This window comes from Theobroma cacao, chromosome 5 (genome assembly GCF_053813885.1).
Source record: "Theobroma cacao isolate CCN51 chromosome 5, ASM5381388v1, whole genome shotgun sequence".
Taxonomy (NCBI): Eukaryota; Viridiplantae; Streptophyta; class Magnoliopsida; order Malvales; family Malvaceae; genus Theobroma; species Theobroma cacao.
The window spans coordinates 953,818-966,930 of record NC_142643.1 but is presented as its reverse complement, the minus strand read 5'-3'; the positions used below and the strand labels follow the sequence as shown (position 1 = coordinate 966,930).

The window sequence follows — 13,113 nt, the reverse complement described above, 5'->3', positions numbered from 1 at the left end:
AATTGCAAAAGATTCTAAAGAGAAAACAAAGGGAGGAAACCTCACACTTTCACTTTACTTATCCACACCATCATAAGACAATTTGCATAAACAAACCCCAAGAGAAAACTTTTTGGGTTGGGAGGGGGGGACTTGGGAAACCCACAGGTCTCTTCTTTTTGATTCCACTCAGGCACAGTACTTGTAATCTTTCTAATCAATTTCTCTTCTTTTTGTTCTTGCATTAATTAATAAAAACCCATTTGTTTTCCATCATGATTTCACAGCTTGCCCATGCTTTTGATTAATACAAAAACAAAGCACACTTTTTCAAAAAAATAAAAAATAAAACTTTTCCCTTAGACAGAATCATCGTCATGCTGATGCTTGCAGACGAAAATTATGGAATAAGCAGGGAAGTGGAGCTCTGTTCTTTTTTGTGTGGCGGGGGCAATCACATGGTTGATATGAGAATTTGGGACCCCCTCCCCCAAAGTGATGCCTAGATATGGATTGAACTTTGTCCAACTGGAATTCCCATGAAGTATGAACTGCAACTCAACCTGTTTCGATGCTTCAAAATCTGCTTGAGATGATTTTGATAGTATCTATGCTTCTTCTCAAGTTTTTTCCCTTTCTTGGTAGGGCCTAAATTCTCAATAGAAGTAGACTATTCCTTGGCAACAACACAATCCCCCATGCTTTTCATATTAGATGGAGGGTCTATATTTTCTCGGAAAAATATTTTTCACGCGCGAAATCAAACACGCTCTTAAAATTGTATTAGTATTAATTAGATTTTGACAAACGCATCTCGTCATTGTTGACTTTTAAACTTAATTAAATGTAAAATTGTGACAGTTTTTAAATTTTTTGACACTTGTGTACAATTCAGCACATATAAAGATTTCGGTATCAAATTATTATAAATCAACAAATAGTGATTAGAAATTGAAAGTTTTGTAATTCACTGTATATTTGTAGGTAAACATCATGTGACAAGCACTAACATGTATGTGTATGTAAATTGCTGCATTTGCTTTTGACTCTAACTCTAGCCAAACAAAGAAACTATGGGTTTTCTCCCAACCACATGTAAGTACTCTGGCAAGTAGCATAACACCTCATGGGGAGGAGTTTAATTCCACCATAATGCAAACAGCTGTCTTGTGATGGTAGCATTACATATCAATACATGATCAAACATTTTAATTGTCTATAGCAAAGTACAACTCTATACATATTCATGTAAATTTATTTTAATAATATTAAATTCAATTATTAGTATGAGAATTATGATCAAAATTTCCGATTACTGCTTGATAAATTCATCCATTTTTATTGTAAAAAGAATTAGAGATTTGTACAAAATTACGATTGAGATCACGTTCGATTGCAATTTTCAATCGTAATCACAATCGTAATACCAAACGACGACGACTTTAGAGATACCACACATGCACATTCAATCCACAAAATTTAGTTCAACCATATAAGGAAAAAGAAGAAGAAAAAAGGAGTAGTATATAATCTGAACAATAAATCTTGAAAGCAAACTGAAATTATTATTATTCCTATCAAAAACGAAAGGTTATGCTTCACTGTGGAATTGAGTGCAAAGTCTCTTGGTAAGTAGCCATTTATAGCTTTGATGGTATGACTCCCCATGGACGTGGGGACCGAGAGTTGACAGTTTGGTACAAAATAATATGTATGCTGGGCCTTCCGTTCTCACATCAATTTTCCTCTCGAGGGACCCCATTCCTAAGCCCCCATACCCACAGCTATGGTTCGTCTCTTATCCGAATTTTGCTTTTTCATACGTCTGGTCAATTATCACCAATTATTAAAGCCCATAAAAAAAATATTCTTTCTTCCCTTTTTTATCTTTGTCAAAAAAAAAAAAACTCTTAATCAAAGGCTTTGGATCCTTAATAAGTCCATGCTTCCTTTATAATTTCTCAACCAAATATGTTTAATTAATTGAAATTAAAAAAATTGCCTCTCGATTTATTTTTTTGGATTTTGTTAGTTATATGATGTTTGACCAAATCATCGATTCATTTTAAGATATGTGTATGTATTCGTGTGCAGAACGGTAAAAATTAAGAGAATTTTTTATTTGAAAACGGACGGTTTTTTACTTTTTTTTTTTTTTGGTTGGAATTTAATTAAATTATTAGTGGTAGTTTATATACTTTAGAGGGTTACAATAATTCACCATCAAATTAATGGGTTGCAAGAAGCGGGAGATATGGGAATTATTGAAGATATGAAAGGGATAGAAAATTTTGGTGTGTCGTTAGCATATGGTACTTATGTCCCATCTCATTATTCCTCCTGAAAACTTAGTTTGGCCATTAATACGGCTGCTGATAATTATACTAATTTATGTTCAACATATATTATTATTTTTTTTAGCCTTTTGTGAGACAAGAACTCTACCCTAAAACCTAGGTTTCTAGGGTGAGGAATTTATGTGTTTTTTTTACCTTAAACCTTAAACCAGATATTAATTACAAGTACTTTAACGTTTTGTACTAGAATTCAATAAAAGATCAGAGGAAATGTTTGCAGGACTTTCCTATAGTTACATTATTTAATACAAAATAATATTAGTTCTATTTAGATAACATGTACGGTATATTTAGACTCATTTCTTAAGTGCGCGGTTATCTTTATTAAGCCTTTTGTTTTATGCTTAATGACCGATGCAGTGTCATGATTAATTATCTAATCGCAAATTTTATTAATAAAACCGTCATTGTCAAATGTAATTTGAAAGTTAATAAGGGATTGATCACCATATAATTACAATATTTATAAAAATAACATTGGTTCTATTTGGATAATGTGTGTGGTATATATAGGCACATTTCTTAAGTGCACAATTATCTTTATTAAGCATTTTGTTAAATGCAAAATGACCGACTAGGTGTCATGATTAATTATCTAACTGTAAATTTTATTAATAAAACTGTCATTGTGGAATATAATTAGAAAGTTAATTAGGGATCGATCATCATATAATTACAATATTTATACAAAATAACACATGTTCTATTTAAATAACATTAGAAAGTTAATTAGAGATCAATCACCGTATAGTTTCAATATTTATACAAAACAATGTTTGTTCTATTTAGATAATGTGTATGGTATGTAAGCACATGTCTTCAGCATGCGACTATCTTTATTAAACCTTCTGTTATATATATGCATAATGACTTAGCATGCGGTACAAATTTTATTAATAAAATCATCGCCATTAAATGTAATTAGAAGGTTAATTAGGGATTGATCATGGTAAAGTTACAATATTTATACAAAATAATGTTTGTTCTGTTTAGATAACGTGTATGGCATGTATGCACATTTCTTAAGTGCACCATTATCTTTATTAAACCTTCATAATGACCCAAGGCATGCAATGTCATGCTTAATTATCTAACTAGAAATTTTATTAATAAAACCGTCGGCATCAAATGTAATTAGAAAGTTAAATTAGGGATCGATCGCCATCAAATGAGTTCGTAAGTCATTTGTTTCATAATTAAGTTAATTAGGAAGTCGTTAAAGAAAATGAATGCAAATAAAAAGTCGTCCACTATACTACATCAGGTGTTATGAAATAGCTTTACTTAATAATATGGACCACCCATGAATATTGGCCTACGTGTTTGAGCTTACAACCACACGACTGGTAGTCTCTCATAGAAGGGGGAGTCATGTTCAAGTGGATGAAACAGTGGTCCTTCCCCCCCCCAAAAAAAATATGCATTCGCTAGCTAGCTTTGACAGATTATGTCAACTTCCACAGCCTCTCTCTCCAATGTTTGCCTTTAATTAGTTTTCTTTGGAAGGAGAAATGTTGCACAGAAGGGGCTTTCCTTACCAACAGGGTTGACAAAGTTCTTTATTACATGACAAGGACGTTGTAATTCCAATCATTCAAGGACAAATCATACTTCATGCTACGATTTATAGAGTGATGGAAGGTGATGAGAACGGTGGAAACTTTCTCAAAATTAATGTTGGATTCCCATTTTAAGGTTCTGAAAACCTTAATCGAGTATCGATTAAGATGATATTTAGATAAACGAAATTATAAATAATATATTATCTTTTTGAAATTTAACAAAAATAACATATTAATTAAAAATATATAATAATTGTTAATCAGAATTTCAGGGTTTAGGGTTTTGATTGCCCTGGTTGTCGACAAGTCTTAAGACTTAAGAGAGGTACATATACTTCAAATATAACTAAAGACCAATTGGATTACTAAAGTTGAATCTCACTTTCATTAAAAATTTATGTGTTAAGCTTGGCCAACCTTGTAATGTAATTAAGTATATATATGTAACCATGCTAAGTTACTAATATTGGCATGAAAGGGCTATATATGGTGCTATGCGAGTGTAGCCATGGAGTGTCCCCAAAGGGCACTAACCCTAACCCAAAAAAGGAATTTTCCGTCTTTGGTTTGATATTCTGGCCCCCCACTAAGGCACCCAAGCCCCATCTTCTCGACTATTTAATTTAAGATTCCATTGATTATTACACAATGGTTTTTTAATAAAAAAAAAGGCATGCTCTTAGGTAGAAAGTATAAGGGAAAAAGATCCACTAACCATTAATTCATGATTACATTATTAACTCCCATGAAAGTTTAAGTCAGGGTTCATGTAACCATGTTTATTAATTCAGTGGTTTGGCCGACAAATTTACAAACCTTTATCAGCTTGACATTATAGGATACCTAAAAAGAAAAGAAGGAGCAAACCCACAATTAATTGCACATTTTTTGTTTCTCTTTTTTTTTTTTTACCTTTTTCTCTTAATGGGAAACAATTGCATTAGATTTTGATTTTTGAACAGCCATTATCACTAGTGTGCACATCTAGAAGTCAGTACAATTTGGTGAAATGATTGAAAAAAAATGTGCATGGGGTATGAATCATGGAGCATATAAACTTTTTCTTTACAGTAAAAATTTGCTTTGAACTGTTAGGTCAAATGTATATATTCATTATTCGGTAAACAATTTTACGTCTTATCAAATTTTATAATTATTCAATCTCGATTGACGGTAATCCAAAGACAAATGTCTATGATCTTACAGGACAAGAAAAAATTTTATTTTTTTCGTACTATAAAATGATAAAAAGATCAAAGTTAAACAATTATAACCTTCGAGATTATCCGTTTTCTTGTAAATCTTTAAACACACAAATGGCACAAACATGTTTTCGACAACCCAAAGGTAAAAAAATGAGATGTAAAGATGAGCAATGTGGGAAGGGGACCCCATGTGAGTGGCATGGATGGAACATGCTCCGAATTTTGATCCTCATGGAATAGACCAAAGCAAGGGGAGAGGGGCGTCAAAATCTATTCACTCATCATTACTTCTCCCACTAAGTTAAAAATCTTAGTACATTTTTATATGGTTCGACACATAGAAAACAAATTAAGGACGAAACGGCTGCTTTTGCCCTATGGGGTTCATCCCACCTCCCTTACGTGCACACCTTTTTTTTTTCTAGTCAAAACGTTTAAGTCACTTAGCTCAAAGGATCAGATGGAAAAAAGAGGCAAAAGCAAGTGTGTGTGTGAGGTATAAACTTCGAAGTGGGCAAGTGGGAGATGTGCTGGGTGACGAACGGGCCAAGGTCAGAAACCCCTCACCAAGCCGACAAATCCCCGTTGGAAAGGGGTTACGTAGGAGTTTTGTATGGAATATCATTAACATTTCTTCCATTTTACATGGAGTACCATATATACTCTCCTCCGCCGCCCCCTCCCCCTCCTTAAAACCATGGTGGCTTGGTGGTTCCACCACCACCACCACCACCCTCCCACCATCCCCATTGCCACCGTCACTTCCTTCGTCACCACCCTTTGATCACGATTATTTTATGTTAACGTAAAATTATATAAAGAAAACACAAACAAAACATTAAATGAAAGCGGCAGAAGACTTCAAATAGAAGCACATGATTTTTATTTTCATAACGGTGGCTGACAAAGTAAAGTAACATGTACTTCACAATTATCTTATGTTGCCCGAGGTTGTCTTAAATTTGTATGGACATTACTTGACAAAAATCTTTCTTGATTTTGTTTTCCTAGTAATGTAAAGATTCCAATCATCACATTTATTACACCCACAGATTATTCATAGATTGGTTTTCTTTCACGAAAACTGGTAAGCAAATTTAGATTTTATGCATGTCAATGAATTGCATGGATGGATTCTTTTTTTTTTTTTTTAAAAAAAAAGTAAATGGAAAAGAGAATCCAAGAATGGGAAAATGAAAAGGTTGAATTGTAAGATAATGAAAGGGTGGGCCGCAACCAAGCCGTCCGCAAGTGGGGTTCTTAGAAGGGCTTCATTGTGGGCGTGTTTACCTTTAAAAGCGTGCCGCATCGTGGCGGGTCCATCTCGGCTCGGCTCCAGCCGTTTTCATCTTATTTCTCCGACCACGTCGATCTAATTATTTTTTTTAATAAAATCATAAAAAATACATTCTAAATATGAATAAATACGTTAACTATTGAATGGAATGTATTTTCATAATTTTACTATTGTAAAAACTAAAAAAGAAAGATCTTGATAAGTATGATGTGAAATTTATCTTATAAATTAAAATTATGCGTACTTATCTTATATTATCGAGGTTGATACACGGGGATATCAGTGAAACAGCAACCCATTTACATTCTTAGTATAGCATTTTGAATATTTTCTTTAAATGGAAATAATTAATAGCTTAGCTCAAGATGTTTTGAGAAAGTGCTTAAAAGTGTTAGTAAAGTCTAAAGTGTAAACCTTGTATTTTCCCAAAAAGAAAAAGCAATGGAAAATCATAATGGGCCTCCATTTTTCATTCGTTGGTTGGGTTAGGCGGCCCACGATAAAAGAAATAGAATCGTCCATCGTATCTTTCATCGGCTGAACTGGCTACTGTGCTACCACCACACGCCATTGACAAAGCGCGATGCAAACCCACCTCCATTGACACTCGATTGTGCTGCCACCACCACAAGCCATTGTTGTGCACGCGTTGGTTAGATCGAGTGGGAAATGGGATTCTTTTCCATTGATTAGAGAGGGACGGGGGACAGGGAGGGGAGTTTGATGAAGCCTCGATCAATTAAAATTCAATACGGAAAATGAATCCAGCATTAGAAAACAAAAAACAGAAAAGGAATTCAATTGGGAAAATTGAGTCACCCCGGAATTATTGAACTGAGATTTGGATTTGGATCTGAGCTTCTCAGCTTAGTCAGCAGCAAGCTGCAGCTGCAGCTGCAGCTGCAGCAGTAGCAGTAGCAGTATTTCTTAAATAATGTAACAAAATTTAAGAGCCTCGGAAACAAGCTCTGGGTCTAAGGGTAGAAATAAATTGTCCTGGCCTCTGAGCGGCTGTTGCATAAATACAAGTAAAAAGTAATTGATTAATGGTGGATAAGATTATCTTTAGGAGGAGTGGAGGTAAAGCATTGTTTTTTTTTTTTTACCAAAGGAAGGGGCTATAAAAGGCAAGGCCTTGGGTTAAGGTTGAGTCTCTCGTTGTGATCAGAACAACGTCTCAGTCGCTTAGATCTCTAATTCTCTCTACTACCCACCAAAAGAAACAGAAGACCCGGGAATCGAATCAGAAGTGGAATACACAGGGAATTTGGGGTTCAGTCACTCTCACTCTTTCCTTTCAAACTCCCAAAAAGAAAGAGAGAGAAAACAAATACTGCTAGAGTAACACTGTTGATGCAGCAATAGTGTTACTATATATAAACTAAAGCAGTACTATATAAATATATATAGTAAGTTGAAGAGGAGAGAAAAGAGTCCTTTGTTCAACAACTGCGAAGACCATTGAATCGTAAGGGTGAGGTGAGAGGGAAGGAGGTGTGAGAGAGAGAGAGAGAGAGAGTTTTTCTTCTCTTTTTCCTGCTTTTAAGGTCTCGCCGTCTTTGGGTGCGGCACTGCTTTTTCTTCAGCAGAGAAAATTGGTGGCGCATTAAAGTAAGGAGCTTTTACTGTGGCTAAAGTTGCAGTTTTTCTCTTGACAGAGGAAGGGAGGCAAAGAGATTCGGAGCTGGAGATTTGAGTCAATTATTTTCGTGTGGCTGGCATTTAAATCTCTTTCTCTGCCAATTCTTGGAATGGAGAATTCTTATACTCTTTAACACAGCATAATCCAACCCTCTGCCCCTGCTGCTAGCTAGCTCTAATTATCAGAGTCTGTTTTTGGTTTTCCATTGTTGAGACGGAAGGGAAAAGAAGAAAATATAAAGTTGATAGATCAACTCAAGCAAGGGACAGTCTTTAAATCGCACTCATTTTGGGGTCATTGACAGATCTCTCTGCTTGATTTCCTTCAATCTTTTGCACGAAAGAGACAACTCAGGAACAAGGTTTGTTGAAAGTGGTACTGGGGGGGTTTGGGGTGGTTTCTTTCTCTTTGGTTTGGTTCGTGAAAAACATGTTAACACTCTTTCCTTTTTGTTCACAACTCACTTGACTTTTTCCTTTAGGTTTTTTCCTTTCCCCTTTCCTTTTGGTATTTCTATGGAATGGAAGTTTTAGTTTATCTTTTTCTACGTTTTGGAAGAAATTGAGGGTGTTCGGATCTGGGGTATTATTGACTTTCGTTTTCTTGGGGGCTGCTCTCGTTTGATTATAGTTTTTGTCTCATTGACTGTCTTTTATATGTTTCAGATCTACAAGGATTTAGACGTTGCCTTAAGAGAACAAAGAAGACAATGTTGCCTCCGAAGCAAGCAGAAGAAGCAATAGTCTCCAACTTCAGCGAGACGGAGCATGAAACCAGAGAAGAAGAGAAAGAAGATGAACAACACTCAATGTTCAGCGTCAAGAGCTTCCTCTGGCATGGTGGCTCTGCCTGGGATGCCTGGTTCAGCTGCGCTTCCAATCAAGTATTCCCATTACCCAAATTATCCTCAACTATCAGTTCGTTTCATCATTTGTTCTCCTCTTAAAACCTGACAAATTCTTCTTCTTCGTCTTCCTCTTCTGTTCTCCTTGCAGGTGGCGCAAGTGCTGTTGACACTGCCCTATTCCTTCTCTCAATTGGGTATGCTGTCAGGAATTCTGCTTCAGGTATTCTATGGACTGCTGGGAAGTTGGACTGCATATCTCATCAGTGTGCTCTATATAGAGTACAGAAGCAGGAAGGAGAAGGAGAACGTCAGCTTCAAGAACCATGTCATCCAGGTTTGTCATCAAGAAACCTGAAAACCCACCACCACCACCGATACCTAATCTTCCTTAGCAGTAACCAACCCTAGAAAAAAAAATATTTCAAAAAGATTACTGTTGTCCAACAAATCCCTTTTTAGTGATCTCAACTATCATACTAAAAAGTTACTACTACACTGTTTCGGATTGCAGTGGTTTGAAGTGCTTGATGGTCTGCTGGGTCCGTACTGGAAGGCAGTTGGACTTGCCTTCAACTGTACTTTCCTCTTATTCGGATCTGTCATACAACTTATAGCTTGTGCAAGGTTAGCATCGATTTTTCTTCTTGATTTAACATCAGAAATTTAAGCAGAATCTGAATCTGGGTTTCATCTCCTTTTTTAACCATTGTTTTCACTTTGAATGATGAACAGTAATATTTACTACATCAATGACAAATTAGACAAGAGGACATGGACCTATATTTTTGGAGCTTGCTGCGCAACCACAGTTTTCATACCCTCCTTTCACAACTACCGTATTTGGTCTTTTCTAGGCCTTGGGATGACCACCTATACGGCCTGGTACTTGGCCATAGCCTCCCTTGTTCACGGCCAGGTAAGAAAAAACCAGTTAAAACCAACAAATCAACGGCCATGATCTTCCTCCCATGCAACCCCCGGTTTGCTCTTCGTTTTTACATATGATCTTTTTGCTGTTCAGGTTGACGGCGTGACCCACTCCGGTCCAACAAAGCTAGTGCTCTACTTCACCGGAGCCACCAACATTCTCTACACCTTTGGCGGACATGCTGTGACTGTGTAAGCTTTTTTTTTTCTTTAACAATATTGATTTCACCCTTCCCTTTCTCTCTCTTTCTTTCTCTTGTTTCTACACGGCTTCTCTTTGCAGCTTTTGCCGGCCATCTTGGGGTTCGAGACCCCCAGACAAAATCATGCAAACTAATTTTGTTTGCTCGGAAACAAACACTACAATCCCCGCCCCCCACCTCCCGCCCTTCCCTCTCCTTTCTCCATTTCTCCAGGGAAATTGAACAGTGAAATGATCATATGTTCAACTGTTTGCGAATTGTTTTTCCCTGTTACAGCTTGATTCTGACCTTAATCTAGTCTAGTCTCCTTTGTCTTTTACCTGTACCATAATTTCTGTCATAGACTCAACAGTGCCTAGGTCATTCACCTAAAAATAATACTAAAAAATTAAAAAGGAGCGTCAGTTGTAATTCCCTTACCTGTTGCATGAGGGTATTTCGGCCATTTACCCTTATTTTTCAAGGTAAAAACATATATTGATTGATGGGCTTTTTTCTTTTTCTTCTTATATTTTCAGGGAAATCATGCATGCAATGTGGAAGCCTCAGAAATTCAAGTACATCTACTTGTTGGCCACATTATACGTTTTTACTCTAACCCTTCCATCTGCTTCCGCCGTCTACTGGGCATTCGGGGACCAGCTCCTCAACCATTCCAATGCCTTCTCTCTCCTCCCCAAGAACCGCTTCCGTGACGCCGCCGTCATCTTAATGCTTATTCACCAGGTCTAGTTCCATAGTTATAATATTTTTTTAATCATTGCTTGTTAGGCACTTTGGGAGCAGTTTTACCTCCTAAAGTACAAGCAGTAGTATTTTAAACCTAGGAGTTTTTACTTGATTAGTAGTAAAAAGTAACAGTTGTGATGTGATGAAAATGTTTTGCAGTTTATCACATTTGGGTTTGCTTGTACTCCGCTGTACTTCGTGTGGGAGAAGGTGATAGGGATGCATGACACAAGAAGCATTTGTTTGAGGGCACTGGCAAGGCTGCCAGTGGTGATTCCAATCTGGTTCCTGGCCATCATCTTCCCATTCTTTGGGCCCATAAACTCTGCAGTTGGTGCTCTTTTGGTTAGCTTCACCGTCTACATCATCCCAGCTTTAGCCCATATGCTCACCTACAGAAAAGCCTCTGCTCGACAGGTAAAAAAAACACAAAAACACAAATTTTACCACTTTTTTGCTTCACTCACACCGTTACCAATCCTCTCTTCTCTTTACACTCTAGGGCCACTATCTTGTTGCCCCACTAGCCCGTACCGCCCTTTTGATCACCTTATGTATCGTTCAAACTGTAGTTATCTTTAATAATTAGGGGTATGTTGGTCTTTGAAATTGAAGTGGACAGTCCTTGAAAGTTTGATGAGGATTCCCACATTCCAGTTCCACAGTAGCTGTGGCCAAATTGTGTGGAGAGATAGGGGGGGTTGAGTGTCTGCAGCAAATGTACAAAGGCATTTAAGGCTTGGATTTGGAAACGTTACGAGAAGAATTGGAGATGGTTGGCATGTCTTTTTCATTTAGTTATATGCTACAGTGCAGTGGTAGTACTCTGTCTTGGATGAGCTGGCTGACTTGACTCTTTTCCTTCCAGTTTGGTCTCTAGCAGTTAGTCACATTTTTTGTCAACAAATTGCCAAACTCAATTGACTGATTTGGTTGCCCCTCCCAACTTAATAATACAATTTGATTGGAAATTTGGGTAAGTTTAATAATCAATTTCTATTCCTTGTTTTCTCCTGAGCAGAATGCTGCAGAAAAGCCTCCATTCTTCATGCCAAGCTGGACTGCAATGTATGTATTCAACGCCTTCGTTGTGGTGTGGGTTCTGGTGGTCGGGTTTGGGTTCGGTGGATGGGCTAGCATGACCAACTTCATCAGGCAAATTGACACCTTCGGGTTGTTTGCCAAGTGCTATCAGTGCAAGCCTCCGACACCAGTACCAGGAGCAGCTGCACAGCACCACTGAGCTGACTCATGATCAACAATTCAACCTGAATTCAACTCCTCCCCCCTATATAAAAAGAAACAAACCCACCAAAAAAAAAAATGAATTCCCTGTTTTTCCTCCATATCTTGTATCATACATGGGGACATAGCAATATCTCCCCTACATGTGATGTGTGCTGGATTTTCCCTTTCTTTCTTTTTTCTATTTTTTCCTCCCCTCCACCCTTAAATTAGTTGATAAAATAGTGTGTTGAATTGTGATGATTCCTTTGCTATCAAAGCATAGGCCTAATTAAATCTGATAATAGTATATCTTTTACCTTTCTCCATCCTTCTTTTCTTGGGATAATATAAACATTTCGTTCTTCTTTCTTATTTCTTTTCTAATAGCTTTGCAATGCCAATTATTACCACTATCATGTTCCCAAAGTAACTCATAAACAATCAAGGGGTATGGGTCTGCTTCTCTTTTTTTATTGAGACTTGGCTTGATTCTGTGGAGGACAGTGGGCCGTGGACTCCCCCCACCATTCACATGGCTTGCACGTTGGCTCAGCTGTTTGTCACGTGCCACTCTTTACTCCTAAATATTCCCCTCCCTTATATTTCACATGCCATCATACCTACATGTACATGATACATGTATCTCCTCTCATGTGGGGTTTCCATGCCTAATAATCAAAGCCCCTATAAATATAATCAAATCCCTTCATTGGGTCTTCGATCTTATTTCTCTGGCACATGCCAGCCGATACATGTAGGTGTCCTCTTGCTGTTTTCTTTAGATTCCAAGGACTAGAACAAAAGTCCAGAGAATGGGAAACAACCATGGTTAGGCTTTTGCAGGATTTCAGGTGGATCATTTAGTACAACACCAAGTCATAAATTTGGTTTGGTATCGTTGGCTTTTTTGCATGATTAGGTAAAGAAAGAATTGACAGATTCTGCGCTTTGATCATATGGGAGAGAGAGTTGGTTCCAGTAAAGATCTAGTTTGGTATTGACCAAATCTAGTAGCACATGCCTATACTTCCATTTAACTGTGTGTTGATGCTGTTATGTTTTTTGAGTTTGTTGATATTCCAGTCTCACAAAGTTGATATTGATTGAACAAAAAAAAAAAAAAAGCTTAGGATTCTAT

General features: G+C 37.0%; 1 protein-coding gene across 3 annotated transcripts; it reads left to right on the top strand.

Annotated features, from left to right (window-relative positions):
* The first annotated feature begins 7,547 nt into the window (after positions 1 to 7,547).
* Positions 7,548 to 12,301, top strand: LOC18597575 (auxin transporter-like protein 2). 3 transcript variants are annotated; one of them, XM_007026700.3, is made up of 9 exons: positions 7,548 to 8,403; positions 8,708 to 8,925; positions 9,038 to 9,223; positions 9,401 to 9,513; positions 9,622 to 9,805; positions 9,911 to 10,008; positions 10,538 to 10,745; positions 10,908 to 11,165; positions 11,770 to 12,301. In XM_007026700.3, exons 2-9 carry the CDS (start codon positions 8,752 to 8,754, stop codon positions 11,989 to 11,991), a joined length of 1,443 nt encoding a protein of 480 aa, XP_007026762.3. In that variant the 5' UTR covers positions 7,548 to 8,403; positions 8,708 to 8,751; the 3' UTR covers positions 11,992 to 12,301. The 3 variants fall into 3 exon arrangements, with proteins under 3 accessions (XP_007026762.3, XP_088662499.1, XP_088662498.1); XM_088806373.1 differs by lacking the exon at positions 7,548 to 8,403 and adding an exon at positions 8,504 to 8,523; XM_088806372.1 differs by lacking the exon at positions 7,548 to 8,403 and adding an exon at positions 8,605 to 8,624.
* The last annotated feature ends 812 nt before the right edge of the window (positions 12,302 to 13,113 follow it).

What these genes read in the sequence shown, in the direction of transcription:
- LOC18597575 (XM_007026700.3), top strand. Translation starts at nt 8,752, where the DNA reads ATGTTGCCTCCGAAGCAAGCAGAAGAAGCAATAGTCTCCAACTTCAGC. An exon ending in CAACTTATAGCTTGTGCAAG is followed by an intron (nt 9,514 to 9,621) that starts GTTAGCATCGAT and finishes AATGATGAACAG; the next exon opens with TAATATTTACTACATCAATG. An exon ending in GGCGGACATGCTGTGACTGT is followed by an intron (nt 10,009 to 10,537) that starts GTAAGCTTTTTT and finishes TTATATTTTCAG; the next exon opens with GGAAATCATGCATGCAATGT.